The sequence below is a fragment of the Zonotrichia albicollis genome, chromosome 16, assembly GCF_047830755.1.
Source record: "Zonotrichia albicollis isolate bZonAlb1 chromosome 16, bZonAlb1.hap1, whole genome shotgun sequence".
Taxonomy (NCBI): Eukaryota; Metazoa; Chordata; class Aves; order Passeriformes; family Passerellidae; genus Zonotrichia; species Zonotrichia albicollis.
In genome coordinates, this window is record NC_133834.1 from 7,148,258 (window position 1) to 7,169,231 (window position 20,974).

Consider the following 20,974-nt stretch of genomic DNA (forward strand, 5'->3'; position numbering starts at 1 on the left):
GAGGCGGCGGGAAGGGCGGTGGCGCCAAGGGCGCGTGCGCAGTACGGCCCCACTGGGCGGGGCATGCCGGAGCAGTGACGTCATTGTACCGTGACGTCACACAGCCGGAACAAGGCTCCAATAGGGCCGCTGAATGACGTCACAGCCCGAGGCGCGGCAGGAACAGCGCTCAGCTGGGCCCAGCAATGAGAGGCAGCGCTCACTGTGCAGATAACGATGGCAAATTAACCTGCAGATAAAACCAAACACATACAAGCACCGAACCCTCCTCTGCACCAGGCTGAAGACTTGAGCTCTTACTAAACAAGCCAGAACTCAGCCTTCACTGCTTGCATCAGTGATAATGCTCCTCAGAGCCTTAAAAACTTCTTATTTCAGTACAGTAATGATATTAGACAGCTTATCCTCACCACAACTTTTCATCCAGTCCCAGGCAAACAGAAAACTTTCACATTCAAGAACGAAAAAAATGAAAAAACCCCGAAATGTTTTCACCATTTCATAAAGTGTTTATTGAGGATGGTAACACAGGATAAATCATGCAACAGCTCAGTAAAAAAAGGGAATCATTTAAAGGATGAAGAATGGTAACTGGTGCTGCTGATTCTGAAAAGTTTATAAAAAAAATATTAATTGTCCAAAAGTGACATCGAAAACCACTTGAAGCTGAACATGGAAGTTGCTTATAAAGCATTCATTAATAAGAAAATGTAGATATTGTTTAAAATGATCACCCACAGATTTCTGTAATCAACAACTCACACATCTCCCTTTCCCACAGCTGTAATGGTGGAGCAGGGCTGGACATCCAAGATATTTAACCTTCTCTTCCAGAACAAACAGTCACAAACACTTCCCACTAATTAACACAATCTCATCTCTTACCCCTCACAACCTGGGCTGCCAAGTGCTTTCATTTTTGGGATTACTTTCCCAGACATAATGGCAGAACAGAAAGAGCCCATCCTTGTGGCCTCAAGTGATTTCCTCATAGCCCTCTTGCCATCAGTCTGTTTTAGAAGGGGAACAACTTCAAAATGTGAGTGTTCCCCTTCTAGCACCAGCATTTATTTTGAATAAGGAACTCCATGTCAGCAGATGGCACAAAGACTGGGCACCAGCACATCACATCAAACATCGGTGGCTTCAGATTTAGAGTTGACATATATTCGCCTTTTGGAAAAAAAATAAATATAGTGGAATGAAAACTGAATCAAAGGGAAAGAACAGATGACTACCATCCATCAAGGATGCACATATTTGTGCACTGAAAAAAAACAAAAGAAAAAAAATCAGTCATTTCAAAGAAAATTTTGAAAATTAAAAAAAACGTTTGCACTTGTTCCTGGTCATAAACAATCTCACAAAAATCTCACTTTTGGAACTATTCCAATTGAAACCATACACTGAATTTATTAATACAGTATAAGTTTCTTTATGTAAAAAATCTTTATACATAGTAATAAAAAAGATAAAGGCAAGATGCATCAAACAGAAATCTGCTGGTTGTTTTTCCTCCGTTCTTACAGAGCCGCTGATGACTACCTGCACTATAAAGAGCTGTGTTTCTGACTTTCTGTCTCAAGCATCTTCACCTTTGCTTGTGATAAGGATTGTTCTGTCCAAGCATCCAACAGGACAGATGCTGGTGATGTTTTGGCACTTACGCTGGCAAACTGAGCTTCTTTCCCTTGAGAACTGCAAGGAGGAGTGGGAAAGAAAACAGTCAGCAAAACAAAGTTGTGATGCAGGAGAAGCACACACTGCTAAAATGTCACAGGGACCAAAACCTTCCACACCAAATGGGTCGACTGCAGACAGCCCTCCTAGGCTGCCTCTTCAATACACACTGGTAAAACTAGAATTAACAATTCTAACCTTGCCCTCTTGTGGCACCCTGGAGTTCCTCCTTTTCATCCTCAAAGGACATACTAGCTCCCCACCACAGCCTCTTAAGAATTATGACTAAAATAACATAGCTTTGTGGTTATATAATGGAAACTTTCAACTCTTGGTGGTATTTAAACCACTGAGAAAGGTGTCTGCAAGCACAGGATCTGCATGTAACAGTGTGCATGGTTATGGGAAGCAGGAGGATCATGCTTATCCATGGAAGGCAACAGCAATATATGTTTAGCCATACTTAAGTCTTTCCAAAAGTTCATCAGACCATTTATTTATTTATATTCTACCTGTACCCCAAAAAAACCCTCAGAAATGCCCCACACTAGCAGAAAGTGTACTCAATAAATTAAGGGTACTTCAGAACTAATTTGCGCACAGAATTAACGAGCTCATAATCCTGACATAGCACACCCCGATGAACCTGTTAACATCCCACAACCTGAAGCTGGAAGTTGCTGTATTCCTTACCTTTTGTAACATACAAATAGAAGAAGTCACAGTACAGAACGGTCTGGACCACACCAGCAACAACAGCGATGAGGTCAAAAAATCCCTCAAAGTAGTAGCGCCAAATCCAATTGACTAAGTACAAGGCACGGTACAGACCCAGGAAGAAAAGATAGTGAGTAGTGATGGTCTCTGCTTCCCCAGTTTTGCTGATCATAAAAAGTTGAGGGAGAATAGCAACCGATTCAAGATAGATAGAGAAGGTCCACAGTATCTGAAAGGAGAAAACCACAGGTAAATCACTGATAACAGCAGGACAGAAAATATTTGACTTGGCTCGACTTTTCACTCTCTAACAATGTTATGGATGAATGAATATTTATTCATACAGGTCCAGTATTTTGGCAAATTTTCCCTGGTACAGGAAAAACTAAGTGAAAGCTTCATGATCAGCCAGAGGATGGGAGGAGGGAACTCTCCTGGCAGACAGCAGACTCTCCAATCCAAACCAGCTCTCTGCTGAGCTGCCACACACAGATTTACTTGTGAGGCAATTTGTGTGCATCCAGTTCACATTATCATGAAATGCAGCTTACAGATTCCATGCTGAGAAAGCTGCAGGGAAGATGAAGTCCCTTCCCCTGCTTAATGTTCTTCCATTTTTTATCTATTTGTTTAAAGAATGAGCTAACCCAGAACAAAATTTACAATATGTCTCAAAGTGTTGCAATTCAAATTCCCTTACTCTGTAATAAATTCATTCAACCCCAATATAAAAATGCAGCTCAGTCCATGTAAAACAAGCATTTAAAGTTACTCTCTATTTTGTAGGAAAAAATTACCTGCTTGAACTCTCTGTAATGACATTTAAAATATAATTTTTCTGCAATTAAACACATAGCTGCATTTTAAATATAATGCAGTTCTTTTTTATAGTCTAGATCATTTGCAATTCTATAGAATTTAAGTAGTAGTATAATTCCTTTTGTTTTCACCAGGTGGCACCAACTATTCACAAACTGCATTTCTGGGGATTTCTTTAACAAACAGAACAAAAGGAATTCTGAATGAATACAGTCATAGAGTGTACTGGGAAAAACACAATTTTCTGCTTAATAAAATAATCTATGCTGATAACAGTGCTGCTCTCCTGAAGCGCCTTAAATTTGCACAGATATCTGCACCACAGATTCACTGAGGGAAGGATTAGCCTGAACCTACTAAACAGAGACAACCTACAACCATTCACTTGCCAGGCTAACAATGCTCATCCTCACATTCCAAATACCATCCCACACCCACAATCAACTCACCTCCAGTGGAGAGAAGTCATGATTGACAAGGAAAGAGAGCCCACCAACAGGAACTATCAGGAACTCCACTCGGAAGGTGTCGTGGTTGCCATCATAGGTGGCCTTGAACTTCATGTAGATCAGGTACACGGTGGCGTACGAGCAAGCGATGTAGATGAGCTGAGGGCAAGGACAGAAACAACCCCAAAACAATCCACACAGGTTCCAGGATTAAATCACACACCCTGAATAAGCACTGAGATGAGTAAGAGTGGTCTTTTTTGATTCTTTGCATTGTTTATGTGGTTTTGAAGGCTGTAGGTGGTGCTTAACTTCTGTCAGCAGAGTTGTAATTCAAAATGAGCCATTCTGGGCCCTGCTGGTTTTGTTGCTTTAAAGGCATCACATGCCCATGGTTGAAGTGACTGCCCAAAGGTGAAGACCCCTTCCAGAACTAAGGAAGTGACTGGAGAAGGAATACATGTTCTGCAACTGCACTGCCCCAAACATTTAGGTTAAAAATGTGCAGGTGCATACACACAATAGTAATGGAAGGGGTCTTTCTACATTCAAAAAGCCCAGCGTGGTGTGGCTGATGTGGCAATACATAAATATTCAATAATTCCCATTGAGACAACCATTTAACATATCACAAGTTAGCTGATTTGCTTTGGACCTTTGAACATCTCTAAAATCTGAAGAGTGGCAAACTGGGCACTGATCTTCACCAACCAAGAGGCCCTCAAACCCATGAGACTGAGAGCAGCAATGAACCAGAATTCAATCTGAGCTGATGCCTAACCATTTTGAAGGGTTATGGCACAGCAGACTTTATATCTATTCCCTGTGGAATAAGCAAAAAGCTTCATTTTACAGGTGAGAATACAGAACTAGAGAGGCTCTAAAGGTCAATCTGCCATCATCAGGACAGAGCTCATTGTCCTGGAGTCAACACAGTACAGCAGACTAGACAAATATTTTCGCTTCTGCCACTTTCAGCACAAAGACTGAATGTTCCAAACCATTTATTACATTAAAAAAGGATTCTTTGCAACACAGAAGTAACAGATTAAAAATCCCACTGTTTGCAGATGCTATTAATCACTAAATGCTCTGCTCACAGACAAAATCCTACAAATACTGTATTAAGAAGCTCAGAATGCAGAGGCTCTGCTACACAAGCAGCCCAGCTGAGTGGAGATAAAGAACCACAGGACAGGATCCAGGGAGCCTTCACTATGGGTGTAAACAAATCACAGCAGGTATGGTCATAGAAGACACTGAGAAAGTGTGAAAGAATCCAAATTTCTTACATTACAAACTTCATTTCAAGAATCTCAACTCTCGACTTCTCAACTAAACTTCTCTCAAGTTCTCAATAACTGTGTAACATTATATCCTCCTACACATAAATAAATATAACACAAAATTGTGTTGGGACACTCAAGCAGCTTCACCTTGACACTACAATAATGGGCTGAAAAGACAATTATATGCATCAGTTTCTAAGCAGTAACATTTGAAACTGAAATAGAGGCTACCATTTTGAAAGTTATTATTTCCACATGCCTTCCTTTTCTGGTTGGGAGGGCTGCAGAACAAAGATGTGCTCATGGCCCTGAATCACAACCAATAAATAAATTAATGGCAAAAAACCCTACCTTCTCCTTTAGTGCACCTATGGTAGCTTCCAATCAGAAATTACATGTGGAAAAAGCTTCTGTTTCAAGAATATTTTATTTAATCCACAGTTCTTCATCTAGACTGTTAATATTAAAACTTAAGCATACACATTTCACTTGTTGGAAAGCAAGTGTGAGTTTAGGAGACATTATTTTATTTTACAGTATTATTCCCCTAATTTATCCATCCATTTTGTGTTATTGATTATTTTAGTCTTTCCTCTTGGCAAAGTTATACTACCCTCTAAATTAAAGCTGAAAAGCATCAAGAAAATCCAAAAATAAAGGAATTGGATTAAAAAAAACCAAAACAACACACTGCTCTTTCCCAGATCACTGCTTTATCTTCTTGTACTCAGCACCAGAAATTGCAGGAATGAGCAAGTAAAAAACTCGAATTCAGCCTCACTGGCATTCAGTGGGCAAGTGACAGGGGTATAACTCACAGAAGCTACATTCCTTACAGCTTACTCATGTCAACTTTTCATCAGCCTCTGACCAGACAGTAGCTGCAATTCTGGCAGTGCACTCTGAATACTAATTTACCTTGTAGTGAATAAAAGGAGATTTACTTGAGCTTTAATGTCTCAAATGAGAAATACAGTGTATTTGAACCATTTATTTTCCAAAAGCTTGTACTTTCAATAACCAAAATGTCATTTGTTCTAAATGTCACAGTCCTGATATAAACAGTTTTTTAAAATTGCATGTAGAGTGCAGAAAAGAAGGAGGATTTTGAGTCCATCTTCCACATTCTTTATCCAAAACCCATTGAGAGCTTTGGTGCAGTGGGCCATTAAAAATGGCTATTACTAATGGCATTATGCACTCTGCATGCAACCTCACTAGCTTTTCTAACTCTTCAGCATACTCTACCTTCATAGATGTGTTATACAATGAAATGAATGAAGTGAAGAGGTCCAGGTAACGGGTAGTGAAGACCAGTGCAAACAGAAGCTGGCTTTTCCCAGAAATACCTAAAGTGATAAAGGAAATAATTAATCATTCAGAAAGTGATGAGGTGCTTTGAAACATTTGATGACGAGGATGAGAAAGGATATATCCTTTATTTTTAAGCAACTTGATCACAAAATTCGGACAAAATCCAAGTTGCCAAGCTGTACAAAGAGAATTCTAAGCCCATGTAGCTCAGAAGTGTGAACAGAAGTTACCCTGTACTGGAAGAGGTGCTGGCACTACACAAGGTTTAGAAGTTACTCACAGCAGGTAGTGTCATCTCCAAAAAGATCACCTGCAAGCTATCTGTTCTGTATTATCACTGGGCAAGGCTGCATCAGCTTTCAGTTCTCAGAGTGCTGTCACATGCCTCAGCACAATCTTTAGATGCTGAATAGCTGGAAAGGTACAAGGGCAATACAGAACAGACCCAGAGACAAGCAGAAGGCAAGATGGCACCAATAATGGGATTTTAGAGGAATACAGAGATTTTAAAACATAAGGCAATTCAATTCACAGACTCAATTGGTCACATGGTGAGAAAAACATCAAACAATCAAACCCACATGTTATTAGGTACTAAAACAAAATTTTAAAAAGGAAGAGAAGTGAGATAAAATGTCAGACATCTACACTGCATCTTCAAAGCAACTTTTGATTCTAGGTCAAAGCCCCAATGTCAAAATGTTTGTTTGTACTTAACTTCAGGCACTAGAGCACAGTTAGAAGCATAAAAGCTTTGCACAGTCAGTCACTAAAAGCTTCTGAAAGCTGAGGTGCAGCATTGCTCCATAATACTGATGTGGTGGTGTGTCACAGCAGGGGGACAAAACAACCTACTCTGTGCCTCTGTCTTGTTATTCCAATTATTCTTGTTTTCAGTCATCCAGGGCGAAAATAATTGAATCTGTTCAGCTAAGCATGCAAGTCTTCTTCAAAAAACAAGAGGGAAAAATACTCTGTAGGAGAGGCTGAAAATCCTTGTCCCTTTATACAGAGATATTTGTAGAAAGGCTTTTATTAACAGCACCATAAAGCAATTAGGAGAAGGCAATCTGCTATGGCTATTGAAGTCCTTTCTCACTCCAGCTTAAGGAACAGGAAATAAACTGCTCCAGATGAAGGAATTTAACCTATGAAGTACAAGAATGGCTGAAACAATTAGAAAGGGGTTTACAGATTTCATATGTGACATGTCTGCAAGGTGAGCCTGACTGGCCACCTACAGAACAGCCCAAGTACAGTGCAGGGAACATAAACCATCCCAAACCTGCAGGTTCTAGAGCTGTAAAACACAAGCTGCAAGTATCACACACAAAACACACCACCTCTCCAAAAAAAACCCAAAACAAAAATAAAACCAACCCCCCCAAACAAACTACCTCCAAAAGTTAAGGAAAAAAAATACATTTGCCATTTCTTGAACTACAAGCACATTGCACAGACAGCTGCAGCAGCGCTCTGGGCTCATCCCAGCTGTGCCTGTGGGCATCACAACTTGCCAATAAAACCTCCCAGCAAGCAAAGCTGTCCTAAGGTCAGAACCCACAGGACAAAGAAATCCACCTGGACAAATTACAGAACAGAGTGATACTACACTATATAATTAGCCTAAATTATTTAGGATGCTATTTACTTTGAGCAAATAACTGGGAACAGAAAAAAAAAAAAACAAAACCAAAAACCAACCAGCATATAAGAGACATTAATTATTGATAACAGCTATAAATTTGGATCGGGATATACTGTCATAAATACATATAATATACTTGACAATTTCTTATAAGCCATTGCCAATCTTACCTCCTCAACCCCAAAGCTGTAATTTTTATTGAGGCTTTCAATACTCTCACTGATTTTTGAATCTTTAGAATAGTTGTGAAGATTAAACTAATTTTAGTAAATTAGTTTACTAAGTAAAGTAGGCCAGACTAGGCTAGGCAAGGTTTAAATTGTAAACCAAAGGCCTATGAAGGCCTAGAAACATCTAAACAACAAACAGGAACAGGGCAAGGGGACAGGTGAACACAGCAGCTGTACCACTTTGTGCATTTTAAGACTTTAGGAAAAGTATCAATGCATGTGTCACAGCACTGACCCGGCTCATCGCTGGCACCTGCAATGCACTGAGGCTACAATGATGCTATTCTCATCCTTCTCCCTTTCCTTTTCCTCCCACACACGTTACTTAGTTCCTGAACTAAATAAAAAATGGTTTTATTTCTTCTTCCAAAGCTTTGGGCTCAAATTTGGAAGAGCCAAACCTCTCCGTTTTGTTTCATGCTCACACATGGAAAAACTCCTTCAAGTTCTGCACTCCAGCTTGGCTGAAAGCCATAGCATGAAACTTTAATTCAGGTGATTTTCAGAGCCAGGCAGGAGGGCAGAGCTGAAATTGTAGTACTTTCTTATCAACTTCATTTTGCTGTGGTGAGTCAGGTAAGGAATAACAGGCAGGAGCAGAGGCACTGAGCTGGGCAGTGTGTACAGCACCTACCAACTATGAACTGCACATCACAGCCATAAAACCTACCAACAAAAATTCTTCTAAGGAAGGTCAGCCCATACTTTGCCACGGAAACTTCACAGACTTTTAAAAATAAAGCAGTTCAGCTCTGTACCAAATGCACATCACCCACAGAAACACAACTCCTTTGGTTCTGCTAATAGGTACCAGCATTGACTCCTGTTCTTCCAATTTAAAAATCCAACCTAATTTTAAAGACAAATTTTCTAACTGAGAAAGAGAATACCTTCCTTCAAAGAGAGAGAGAAAAAAATTCAAAGCTACCTAAAGCAGCAGTTTTTGTGAAAATACAGACAAATTAGCAGCAGCCCATGGCAAAGTACTGTCAGAAGTCTTCATCTTAGCACATTATCTGGTCCACAATAGACACATAAAATCGAGATACAGCTACATTACCTAGCAAAAGTACTACACATTTACTATCTATACTACTTTTTTGGAGTATACAGCTTATAATTGGACAGCACTGCAACCGCGGGTCACCTTTAACACTTGATAAACGGCACAGAGAAAGGCAAATCAATTTTCAGGCAGTAATTTGCACTGCAAACAACCTAATTTGACTTGAAATGGGTAAGAAAATACAGTCTGAACAGGACAATGTTTGAAAGCACAGGATTCCTCAAGTCTCATGAATTTCCTAATTATGACATGATGTCGATAACGGAGTTACCTATTACATTCTCCATGGCTCTTCCTAAAGATTTTTGAACTGTTATTTTGAGTGGCAAAAATTCTTCCAAATTCTAAATTTGGCAACTCAACCAGACATGCAAAAAATTGTTTCCTTGCCAGCTCTAAAATTCTGAAGTCAAGATGTGATTTGCTTTCCCCTTTTTATTTTTTCAACCTATTGACTAAATAAGAAAAAAACCCAAAATTTCTCAAACACAGAAAAGACAGACTGGTTCAAAGTGCAGATGAGCCTAGCCTTACCTATCTTCAATTAGAAGAGTCACTTCTTAAGAAAGAAAATGGGGACTATAAGTCTTGAAAAAGCAGCAGGTTGCAGCAGAGGTGCACAGGCTGTCTCCCTCATTTCCAGCTGCTTTTCCAGGGCTCTCCTGGAACAAAGGGCTCAGACACACAGATGCAACCAGAAGAGAGGAGTCGGCACCATGTGGTTTGCCAGCTCTCCATGGATCACAGCCTGCAGTTCAGCCAGCAGCCAGAAACCCTCCTTTATTTTCAAAGCCTGCTCCAAAAGTGCCTGGTTAAAGTAGCAGCTGGTTTGCCTGTGTTTCCTTAGTCACCAGTAACCACGAGGTATAGGTTTATTTAATTTATTAATGGTTCAAATAAGCATACAATGTAAAGAAATGGCAGAAAGCCCTCTAATAAGTGGCTCTCTGTAGCTGCTTAACATTAATTGGTAACTACTTAGGGGTTATTGTCATGCATGACTTTACAAACATATGCAAATGCATATTTACATCAGTTTCATCAATAGAAACCTCAACTGACAACAATGAACCACTAGGAGGAACAGAATAGAGCCCCAAAAATAAAACTCTTTGCTCGTGGTCCTTTGAGGTATTTATGTTCTTCTCATTCTAGACAAACTTGCTAGGCCTCAGACACCAATCTCACAGCAGCAACACAAACCTGGATTTACTCCTGAGGACTCAGGCAGAACTAGAAGATACCAAAGAAGCAACCCTGACAAACACATTTTTGCTTTCTTTTTTTTTTCTTTTTTTCCTCAGGAAAACGAATTAAGCAAATATTTTTACTGAAAGAGCTCATGCATGTGTGCTTGTGTCCAGGGACATTGGCTAATTTGGGAAAGGGGAGAGCAGTGTCCCCTGTGTGATACAGGCCTGTTCACTTCTCTGCCCTGGAGAAAGCTGTACCAATGACTAGTGTGAGGCTGCTTTCTTATGAATAAACCCCTACTAGGAGAGATTCTCAATCAAAATTGGCTTAAGGAAAGCAACATCAGACCACTCTTTAAGCAGAAAGATGGGACCAGGTCACATTGTACTATATATATTGTGTAAATAACCTCACATCCAAAGGTCACTTAAGAATCTCTTGGCTCAAACCCTATCTGAATTTCAGCCTTGCAATAGAATTTCACATTTTCTTTCTTCAGTCATTAAATGACATTCAGCTTTTAGATCATTAACCCTCCTGCTGTTTGTAATCTCAACTGCATTTCTCTAACACAGGACAAAGCTCTGCTCAAGAGCTGGAGGAGGCAAGGCCCTGTCCTGCCAGACCCAGGCAGGATTCCTGTGATGCACTAGAGCCTGAGCCAGGTAAGCTCAGCAGGAAGGTGCTCTTGTGCTCCGTGACCTCAGGAACAATAGTTCTGCAATATCGCTGCATGTGGGCTGTGGGGTCACTTGTTTGACCTCTTTTGTAAAGTTAAGAACAGTTTTTACTTTAAGTCTGTTTAAAGCCAAAGCTATTAGTTTATTTTTTAAAAAACAAAACTATTCATTTACTCTTTTTATTTTGTGCTACCAAGGGATTAGCTGGTGATTTGACATGACAACATACAAAACCTGTACTTCCTCCTACCTGTAGTGTAAATCTCTTTCATTTCCCCATTCTCAGTTATTTCAGGTTACAACTTAAACTAATTCTTCATGCTTTTAACTGAAAACTTTACAGATACATCTGTTCAACAGTGCTAACTCGGTATTTGAATAGTGTCATCAAAACGTGGCAAACTGATTTCAAGAACAATCGCGCTCACTAAAGAAGGAGAAGCTCTCTGGAGAGAAGGCAAAGCCAAGCTCACAGTCAAACTCCCGTGCACAACAAAACCCATCCACGTAACACACACCGCAAGGAAATGCCCATTTTGAATGACAACAGCTCCCAGCTTTCTGAAAGAAATCAGCTACGCTGCAGTTATGGGCACTGCCTGCAATTCCCTGCAACCACCACACCGTACAGCGAAGGGGGAGAGCGAAGCACGGCCCAAGGAATTGGAGCACGCCCGTTGCGGACGGGGGGAAGCGGCAGCGGGGGGCGGCGGAGCGGGGCTCGCCCGGGTCCCGGCGCGGCTCCCGCTGCCACGTCACACACACAGCCCGCGGCTCCCGCCGGGAATCTCCTCCTGGCGCTTCCCACCGCGGGCCGACAGCGAGCCCGCCACCGGCCCCAACAGCGGCACCAAGCACGGCTCAATGCCTGCACAAAAGCCAAGGAGAGGGGGAGCGTGAGGCCGCCGCGGAGGGAAGGGGAGAGCGGGGAAACTTCAGAGGCTGCGAACCGCGAGTCAGCGGCGGCCGGCGCTGCACCAAACCGCGGACACCGGCGGCCCCGGGGCCGGGCGCGGCCAGGGCAAGCGAGGGAAGAGATGGAGGGACGGAGGGATGAAGGCAGGGCGGCTGCTCGCCCCGCGGGGAACGAGGCGCTCCCCCCCGCCCGCCCTCCAAACCGGCCTCCCCATTCATTCGCCTGCTGCCGGGCAGTTACGTAAGGAAGGAGCGACCCTCCCGGACACAGCCGGAGCGCCGGGGCACGGGGATTAAAGTACAAATAATGGCAACCACAACACCCTCCAGGGAAATGCAGCTGCCGCCGGCGCACCCCCACCCCGAGCGGGGATGCGCCTCCTCCTTCCCCCTCTCCCGGCCGCTCACCCGCTCCGCCAGCGCTGCATTTGGAGGGGGCCGAGTCGCGGGGAGGTCAGAAGGAGGGCAGAGCCCCCTCCCCTGCGCGAACGGGAGTGACCGGCGCTTTTCACCTGCCCGGGCCGAGTTCTGCCCGCCCGCCCCGGGGCCCTCGGGGGCGCCCCAGCGGGGTCAATGCCCTCCCCGCCTTTGCCCGCTTCACCGGGGCCGCCTCCCGGGCCAGAGAGACAGGCGGGACCCCCCCGCCGCCCCAGCTCGCGGCTCGCTGGGCTCCCCCCGGGGCGCGGCCCTTCGGGGGCGATCGCAGCACCCCGCGGCGAGTTCGGGGCTACGCCGCCCGGCCCCGGCGGGGCTCCCGCGGGCTCTGCGGCCCGGAGCCACCCGGCCGGTCCCGCCCCGCGGCCTCCGCACGCACCCGCGCAGGAGCGGCTCTTCCAGATCTTGAGCAGCAGGATGATGATGGCCGCCAGGTGGGACAGGTCCCCGGTGAGGCGGAAGATGTTCATGGCGGCGGCAGAGGCGGCGGCGCAGCCGGAGCCGGGGAGCGAAGATGGCGCAAGCTCAGCGGGCACCGAGCGACGTGGCCCGGGGACGTGGCCAGGCAGCCCCGCGCCGGTGCACGCCGGGAAGCGGGGGGAGCGCCCGCCCCGCCCCGCGCCGCCCTCACGGCGGGGCCGCCCCGGCAGCCGCGGGCCGGGCCAGCGGAGGGGAGCGGCCGCGGGACACAGCCCTTGGGGCGGCCGAGAAGCTGATCTGTATATATATACAATAGCGAATATAATATAGTATATGTATATTTTATGGTTTGGAGGCCAACAGTGTGAACATCTACATCAGCTGCTAGAGCGAGTCCAGCGGAGGCCATAAAGATGATGAGTGTCTCTCTTAGGAGAGACTGCGAGGGCTGGGCCTTGTTAGTATGGAAAAGAGAAGACTGAGGGGGGATTTCCTCGATACATATAAATACCTCAAAGGTGGGTGCCCAGAGGGTCACAGAACCTGGAATCACAGAATGGTTTGGGTGAGAAGGGTTCTCAGGGATCATCTCGTTCTGCCCCCTGCCATGGGCACGGATGCCACTCACTGGAGCAGGGTACTCGGGACCCCATCCAGCCTAGCCTGGAACACTTCGGGGATGGAGCAGCCACAGCTTCTCTGGGCAGCCTGTGCCAGGATGGTGCCAGACGCTTTTCTGTGGTGCCCAGTGACAGGACAAGGAACAATGGCCATTAACTGGAACACAAGAAGTTTCACCTCAACACAAGGAAGAATTTTTTTACATTGAGGGCTGCAGAACACTGGGACAGGACTGGCCAGTCAGGGATTCTCCCTCCCTGGAGACATTCCAAACCCACCTGGACACGTTCCTGTGTCACTGCTCCAGGTGACCCTGCCTTGGCAGCAAGGTTGGACTGATGTCCAGATGTCCCTTCCAACACTAACAATTCCGTGATTCTGTGTAAACTTCCAAGAAAAAGAAAAAAAAAAGCAATTATTTCTTCAATAGTCATGCCTTGAGAGCAGCACACTGCCTCTTCAGAGTCCTCAATCTCTAAAACAGGACATGACCAGCAAAATTCAGCGGGCAGTTCAAAAGAGGCATCTCCTCTTCATAACTCTCCAATGTTCTCTGTAAAAACACCCATCAATCCAAACAAGAGCAAAGAAAAATAGGAATAGCTGCCCAGGAACAGGATTTCCAATGGTTGCAGAAAATGGGTAACAGCTTATTCCAGGTAAACAGTGGTGCTTTGCTGGGTTGCTCATTTCTTTAAAATCTCTTGGTTTACATTGTTTCACAGCCTGTTTGAGGAAACAGCATAAGGACTTTACTGTTACAGAATTATACTCTGAAAAGTTCCCACAGCAGAAGGTTATGGACTTTTTGAAATTTGAGAAAAGGATCCTAACTACAATCTTTTTATTTTTCCGTTTAAAATGTGGCACAAACATTGAAATCTTTAGAGAATTTATATAATCCCGAGAAGGGAGAACTGTTTAGTACCTGCTATTGAGTTTACCTTTTTTAGGAAGTACCCACTCTGTGACAAAACCAAATTTACTTATTTTCAGAGATTAGGAATCAAAGCCTGTCCTCTTACAACACGGTGTTTACAAGTACAGCAGTACAACTCCTTGACAAGCTCCCTAGTATCTCTTACTACTTCCTAAGAGAAGAGGTTGGATGTAAGGGTGAATACTGAAATAAAAGTAGCTAATAATACCACTGACAGATGCATATCTGGAGTCTATTTAATAGGTACATCTAAGGCAGAGAACTGACATCCATCCTCTCAACCCCTGCTCAGTTCATGCAGTTCATATTCAGAACTTGTTTGTGATCTAAATTGTTTTCTGACTTCTGATTAAATGTTGAAACATGTCATTAAATTAAACATGACCTAGGGCAGTTTCAGCTTGTGCATCAAACCAATGTGATTTTAACTATAGCAATGGCTATTCTTTGATAAATCAATACAGTTCACTTCCATATACAATGGTTAAAAATTATCAAGAAAACAGTACCAGAAAGTATCTGTTATATCTGTGAAGATTAGTGTTTTCCACTGTTTTCATATTTCTCCTACAGGAATTTACTTTTGTCTTCTCTCCTTTTCTCTTTGTCCCTCAAAGAGGAGTTTACAGATATTAAGTGAGATGTTAAATATTTGTAAGGCTACTTATACCATCTGAAACATTAGAAAGTAAGTGTTATACTGTTGCCAGCAAAGCAAGAAATCCATCAATCACAATTCCTCCAGTTAATATTTCAAGGTTCAGTCACTTGGACTCTGAGCTCTGAACATGCCTGGGTTCCTGCATCATCAGGGCAAGAAAATCCTCTCATTAATCCGGATTGGAGAAGCACAATGATGCTGAACAGGAAGGGACAGATGGACATTGGTTGTTTTCTACTCATTGCAGAAAAAAATGTAATACATTTTGTGGCTATTTTTGGGTACAAATAAAGAACCAGATGTGAACTTTGATAAAAATAGCCTATGGTGCAAAACTGCTGCATGTCCTGATGCCAGGCAAGGTCTGGTGGGGTCTCTGAGGCAGTCTCATCATTCTGTCTAAGGACTAGGTAGAAAGATATGGAAAGATGGTCTGATAATGGATCAGTCTTAACTAAAATATGAAATTATGGATACCTGGATAGCACACAGGTCTGTTTTACTTTATGACAGGTTTGTTATTTATCTGCACTTTCCAACAGTATTTTGTATAACAATACATAAAATGCTCTTTCTGAGGACCAATTCCAAATGTTCTGGGGTACCAATAAAAGGAATTGAACTTACAGTGGAGTTTTGTTTATTCTTTGCAGACCTGTCTTTTCTATCCAGTTTCCCTCCTGCCTTACTGGAAAAGGAAGTCAGATCCCTCCCTTGCAGCAGCACTGGAGTAAACAGTCCCTAAAGCTGCCCCACATCATATGGCACGGATGAGAATATTTTCCTAATCAGGACTGTAAGGTTCTTAGCTCTCCTCATCACATGCCTACAGATCCTGTTTAAAAAAAAACAAAAAAAAACAACCCAAAACACACACACCAAAAAACCCCACAAACTTACCAAAACATGTAAACATTTTCACTGAAATAAAGAGACACCATTGTTTAAATTTGTGTACCAGCCTGGATATCAACATTTTTAGAGGAAAAAAAAAAAAAAGAGGGAGAGATTATTTGAAATTTGATTTTTACTTCTAAGGAGAACAGAGTATGACCGGGGAACGAGGTACTGCAGTTTGCTGGCTGTTCCTAGACTGCCCTGGGGAAACTGGCAGTGTCCCACTGGGCAGCAGTGTGTGGTGTTTATAAAAACAACACAGCAGGAGCCAGAACACAGCGGTGCCCCATGGCCAGGTACTGCTCCAGTGACACATTCCAGGGGACTGCTGAGTCCTTGCTGCTTTCTGGTGTCACTGGAGTGAGTCAGGGCTCTCCCTCGGCCCCAGGTGTGTTTGGCTGGCACACCCTGAGCAATGTCTCACATCTGCCCAGGGGGAGCAGCCACTGGGGCTCTGACAAGGTCCCAGCCCAGTGTGCTGGGGCTGCAATTTGTGTTACTGGACAGTAAAGGAGGGGGTGATGATCCCCAGGCACAGCAGTGAGGTGAGAAGCTGCACCTGCCATGATGCAGTGTGTAATTGCCTCTGGAATATTTGAGCAGATTATACAGAGGCATAATGGGTTTCTTCAAATTAAGGAAGGAAGGAAGGATGCCTTTTTTTAAACAGTATCTTTAGAGCCTCAGACTGAGGGGCTGGTGAGCTCTGATGTGACAGATTGAGATCACTGGGAGTCAAACAATCCATGCACTGTACAAAACCTGACAACAGCCAGAATGCCAGCTTTAACAGGGACACTTCTCAGACACTGTGGATGGGCAGTTGTTTTCTTCCTTTTGGAGATTTACAGATACCACAGATGTGCCACTTACCTCAGTACCAGGTCACAGGGATATTTTCTCTCCAGCTGATCCAGAATCAGTGGCCCTTTTCTCATTTCTAAATACAATTCTGAACATAAAGGTATCAGGCACTGAAATAATAAACCAACAATAGTATTTCTTCCCATTTGTTAACTCCTGGAGGATGCTACATTTAATCACAGGAATGAAATGAAATGCCTCCTCTCACATTCTGCTGGACAGGGCTCAAAGCACTCAGAGGAGCCAGGCCTACACCAGAGCTGTGACTGTCAGCAGCTGGATGTGCATCCCACAGGATGTGTGGCACTGCCCAGCAACCATCAGAAGGGCCACAGGAGGAGAGGAGAGCTGCAGTTCTCACAATAAGCAGATACAATTATTATCATGGTCTATATTCAACAGCAGATTTATGCACAAATCTAATTTTTTTTTTTTTTGCAAAGATCTAAAAGAACTAAAAAGAATATAGGAGAAATTAAGCTTGGTTTAAACAAATGTTACCCACATCTACAAAGAGCAAAATTTCTTTAAGAATCAAATATTTGTACCTCATTTCTCTGAAGTATATTCTTCCCTAAAATCCTGATCATGCAAAAAGAGAGGGGGTGTGAGACATTTTTCCCATGAATGCATTCCAGTGAAAGTGCTCACGTGCATGCTGTATGCAATACACATCTGCAGAGGGGACAGATGCCTGCACTGAGGGGCTCTGTGCGTTGTTCCATGGAAGTGAAGTGCACACATTTCAGTTTCCCCTGGCAGTGTGCAGGATTGTGAATGGATGGCAGGTCACACACAGATTACATACCGTGCATACTTGTGCTCTCTATGCCTTTCTCCCCTTTCCATCTATTCTTCCCACAGAAATTCAGTTTCAACAGTTTTGATGGAAGTGTCTAATGAATCCCAGATTTTGTAGAATGGGCTTTTCCATCAGTGACCTTTACAAGAGGGACATTGGCAGGAGTAAAATTGCTTTTCTACAATACTTGCCATCCAAAATGCTCACACCATCTCATGAACCAAACAGGATTTGCAATCTCACAGTGAAATCAGTAGAACATTAAGTCAGGGCTCCACATTTACCCCTCCTACACTACTCTTGTAAGAAATAGATAAGCCCTTGACCAAACATAAATGCAATGCCAAAGTTCTCAATGTAATTATTAATTTAATAAAATATATAAATAATCAAGCAAAGTTCAGCTATTTAAAAGTATTTGTGCTTGAAAGAAATTACAGCACAGATGGCACAAAACAAAGAACTCACTCCTGCTCCAATTAAAAGCTAAACTCTGACTCACATAATTGCAAACAGAATCCTCCCAGGTATATTGACAGAAGAAGATCACTTTCAACTCTCATAGATTTTTGAAGGGCTTGGTAGAGCTAAGTCACATATCTGACCTAAGCAGCTGAACTGGAAATGCTGACTGTCTTCATAACACGAAAACACTCTCCTGCATCTTCGGAAGTGCACACACAATTCAAGTCAGGCATTTTCTAGAAATCATAAAACCTTTTAGTACTTTCACATCTGAGTGAGGCAGAACTTTCTAACGTGAAAACACAGATAAATCTTTATAATGCGTTTTGGTTTTAGTGGACATTTGCATGTTTTTGCTGGAATTAATAAAACAAACTTCTTTCTATTCAAATATATGTCTCAGTCTCCTGTTCCCATGCAGAAAAGGAAACACAGCTGGAGAAGCTAGAATCTTACCATGAGGATTAAAGAAAAAAGTGCCAGGCAGTTTGCAGCAATCGTAATTCTTTGCTTATAAAATGCAGAACTAAAGCATGTAGTATTATCTATAACATCATGTCACACTTGCCAGGGTTAGTTACAGGCAAAGGCAGTTCCCAAAGCAGCAGATTGCTGAAGGGGGAAAGGAGGGGTGAGAAATGGCCCTCACTGCCTGCTTTGCAATAACAATGCCCTGAGAATCCATGAGCCCCTGCTAACGTTACAGAACACATGGGGCTGTGGTGGAATTGTTACTCCCAACTGCAGCAAGAGCTCACATTCACCTGCCCCAGCAGCTGCTGGGCTCTTCCCTCCAGCTCTCCCTCCCTCACACTCTATGGCTTCCCCACCTGAGAAAAATTTCAATTTTACTGTCAGGGCTGAGAAGCCAGATGTAATGTTTGCCATAAAGAAATACAAATTACAGTTTGTAGGGCGTTTTCTACAGTACAGCCTTGAAAGAAAAAGCTAAACTTTTTGGTCCATGCATTGCCTTTTTTAGTCTAGAAAACATAAGACTTTTGCAATTGCAAAATGGAAAAATGTGCCACGTGTTTGTGGTCTAAAATCATGTCGAACAACATCAAAATGTATGTTCACATGAAGAGGATTTTAATATACCATTTTTCCCCCTGTTGTTTAAAATATTGAGAAGCTAATTATTGAGAAATATTGAGGCATAAGAAGCTAATATTACACACTTAAATCATATGCTGATAAAACACAGGAAAATATCTATGGTTTATAATTATGAGAAATTCCTTTTTCTAGGTCTTATGGAAAATACTGGATTGACAGTCCTAGTAGTACATAGGCCCAGTGAACAGTTTCCCCTCACTATTCCCACTTCAACCCCACCTGGAGTGAAAGCACTGTCTCTTGATGAACATAAGCAGGTTTCCATGGTCATTTTGTCACATGAAATACTCACAGTATTGCCAATGCTCCCCGTGTCAACAGTTCTGTATTGAATACAAACAGCCAGGGGGAAACTATCTTTTGTAGAGGTGCTTAAATTCTAAGAGCCTGTTATCACTTCTTGTCTGAGCAGGATTTAAACCAGCAGCTCTGAGATGAAGCTATTTTATTGCAACAGCAGTAACTTTTAGTGCAGCTTCTACTACACCACACAGAAGGACAGCCCCTCTCCAGGGAATGTACATTTGAAGTAAAAGAAAATCCAACAGAAGGACACAAGAGTGTGACCAAATTAGCCCATGTAAAAAGCACTGGGTATCAGACATCAGCCTCCAAATAAGTCCCCTGCTACCTCTCCTCCCTATAATTCAAGTTCCTACCTAACACACAATCCTGTATTTCAGTGATCCTCTCATGAGACAGATAAGCCATTTCCAGTTTTTAAACTCCAAGAATTTGCAGGGATACTGTGATACTTGTTAATGGTAAAGCTATGGAAAGGAGATAGTTCTCATAATGATGGCAGATGAGGGTCTTGCTTGTAAGAATTTAACCACTCTGCTCTCAGAATTCTCAGAGCCTCTTGATTCTACTGTTCAAGCTGAGCTGACACTCTTTTATCTCTAGCGTCTCTGTTGTAAGCTCCAGGACACTGAAAATCAAAGCAAAGAAAAATATTAAGTCTTTTGACAGGCCTTGCTTTGCAATCTTAAAGACTAAGTAGAATACTTAAGCATTTGTTTTGCCTAACTGGAGTCTAAACTTCAAGCCCACCAGTGCTCTTATTAAATATTAGCCTGTCAAAATGTTAAAATACAGTGAAAGTTAATGGCAATACTCTACTAAATAGAATTGTTTGTGGAATAAAATCTTATAAATAGCCTAGAAGAGGCAAAACACAGAGTAAAACCAAGAACATGTTCCAAGTAACAATGCAATAATTGATTGGTGTTACATGGAGTTTTAAATATACCTTTGTTATGTTTGGCTATACAATAAAGATAAGATAAAGTGTTTTCCCCTTGATTAGGTTCAGAGATAGTCCAGCCAAGGTACAAGACACCTTTTAATACAGAAAAATTATTCAAGAATTGTTATCTTTGTATTCAAAGCAGGAAGAGGACCCCACAGTGCTTCTTCCCTGCTACAGGTGATCAGTGCTTCAGTTATAAAGTTACCTCTAACTGAAAATATAACTTACCTCAAGCTCAACCCCTGAGGGTTCAGAAAGGCAGGTGCAGTGTAAACACAGCACACAGCCAGATGCCAAAGCCTCTCAAGCAGGGAGCACCTGGAAAGCAGAAGGTTTTATTTCTTAGTGTCACGCTACAGCTCAGGACTAGAAGTCTTATCTACACCACCCCAAAGAGGTGCAGAAAATTGCAACAATTCAATCCTAATTACATCCAGCTCTCCAGAGATGTCACTTCCAATTTAACACACACAGCTCCAAAGAGAAGCATTTCATAG

General features: G+C 42.9%; 2 protein-coding genes across 2 annotated transcripts in view; both read right to left on the reverse strand.

Moving 5' to 3' along the window:
- Positions 1-486: 486 nt before the first annotated feature.
- On the reverse strand, positions 487-13,036 carry KDELR2 (KDEL endoplasmic reticulum protein retention receptor 2). Its single transcript, XM_074552915.1, has 5 exons — positions 12,816-13,036; positions 6,203-6,303; positions 3,666-3,824; positions 2,374-2,626; positions 487-1,698 (listed from the first exon to the last, which is right to left on the reverse strand). Exons 1-5 carry the CDS (start codon positions 12,904-12,906, stop codon positions 1,664-1,666), a joined length of 639 nt encoding a protein of 212 aa, XP_074409016.1. The 5' UTR covers positions 12,907-13,036; the 3' UTR covers positions 487-1,663.
- A 1,275-nt stretch (positions 13,037-14,311) lies between these two features.
- OTOA (otoancorin) overlaps positions 14,312-20,974 on the reverse strand; it is a 42,723-nt gene continuing 36,060 nt past the window's right edge. Inside the window, exons 29-30 of the mRNA XM_005487450.4 lie at positions 20,706-20,795; positions 14,312-20,156 (exon numbers count right to left, since the gene is read on the reverse strand). Coding sequence (XP_005487507.2) covers positions 20,728-20,795 — 68 coding nt within the window. The 3' untranslated portion in view covers positions 14,312-20,156; positions 20,706-20,727. The remainder of the gene's footprint in view (positions 20,157-20,705; positions 20,796-20,974) is intronic.

What these genes read in the sequence shown, in the direction of transcription:
- KDELR2 (XM_074552915.1), bottom strand. Translation starts at nt 12,906, where the DNA reads ATGAACATCTTCCGCCTCACCGGGGACCTGTCCCACCTGGCGGCCATC. An exon ending in ATGACTTCTCTCCACTGGAG is followed by an intron (nt 2,627 to 3,665) that starts GTGAGTTGATTG and finishes TTCTCCTTTCAG; the next exon opens with ATACTGTGGACCTTCTCTAT. An exon ending in CTATTTGTATGTTACAAAAG is followed by an intron (nt 1,699 to 2,373) that starts GTAAGGAATACA and finishes TCCTCCTTGCAG; the next exon opens with TTCTCAAGGGAAAGAAGCTC.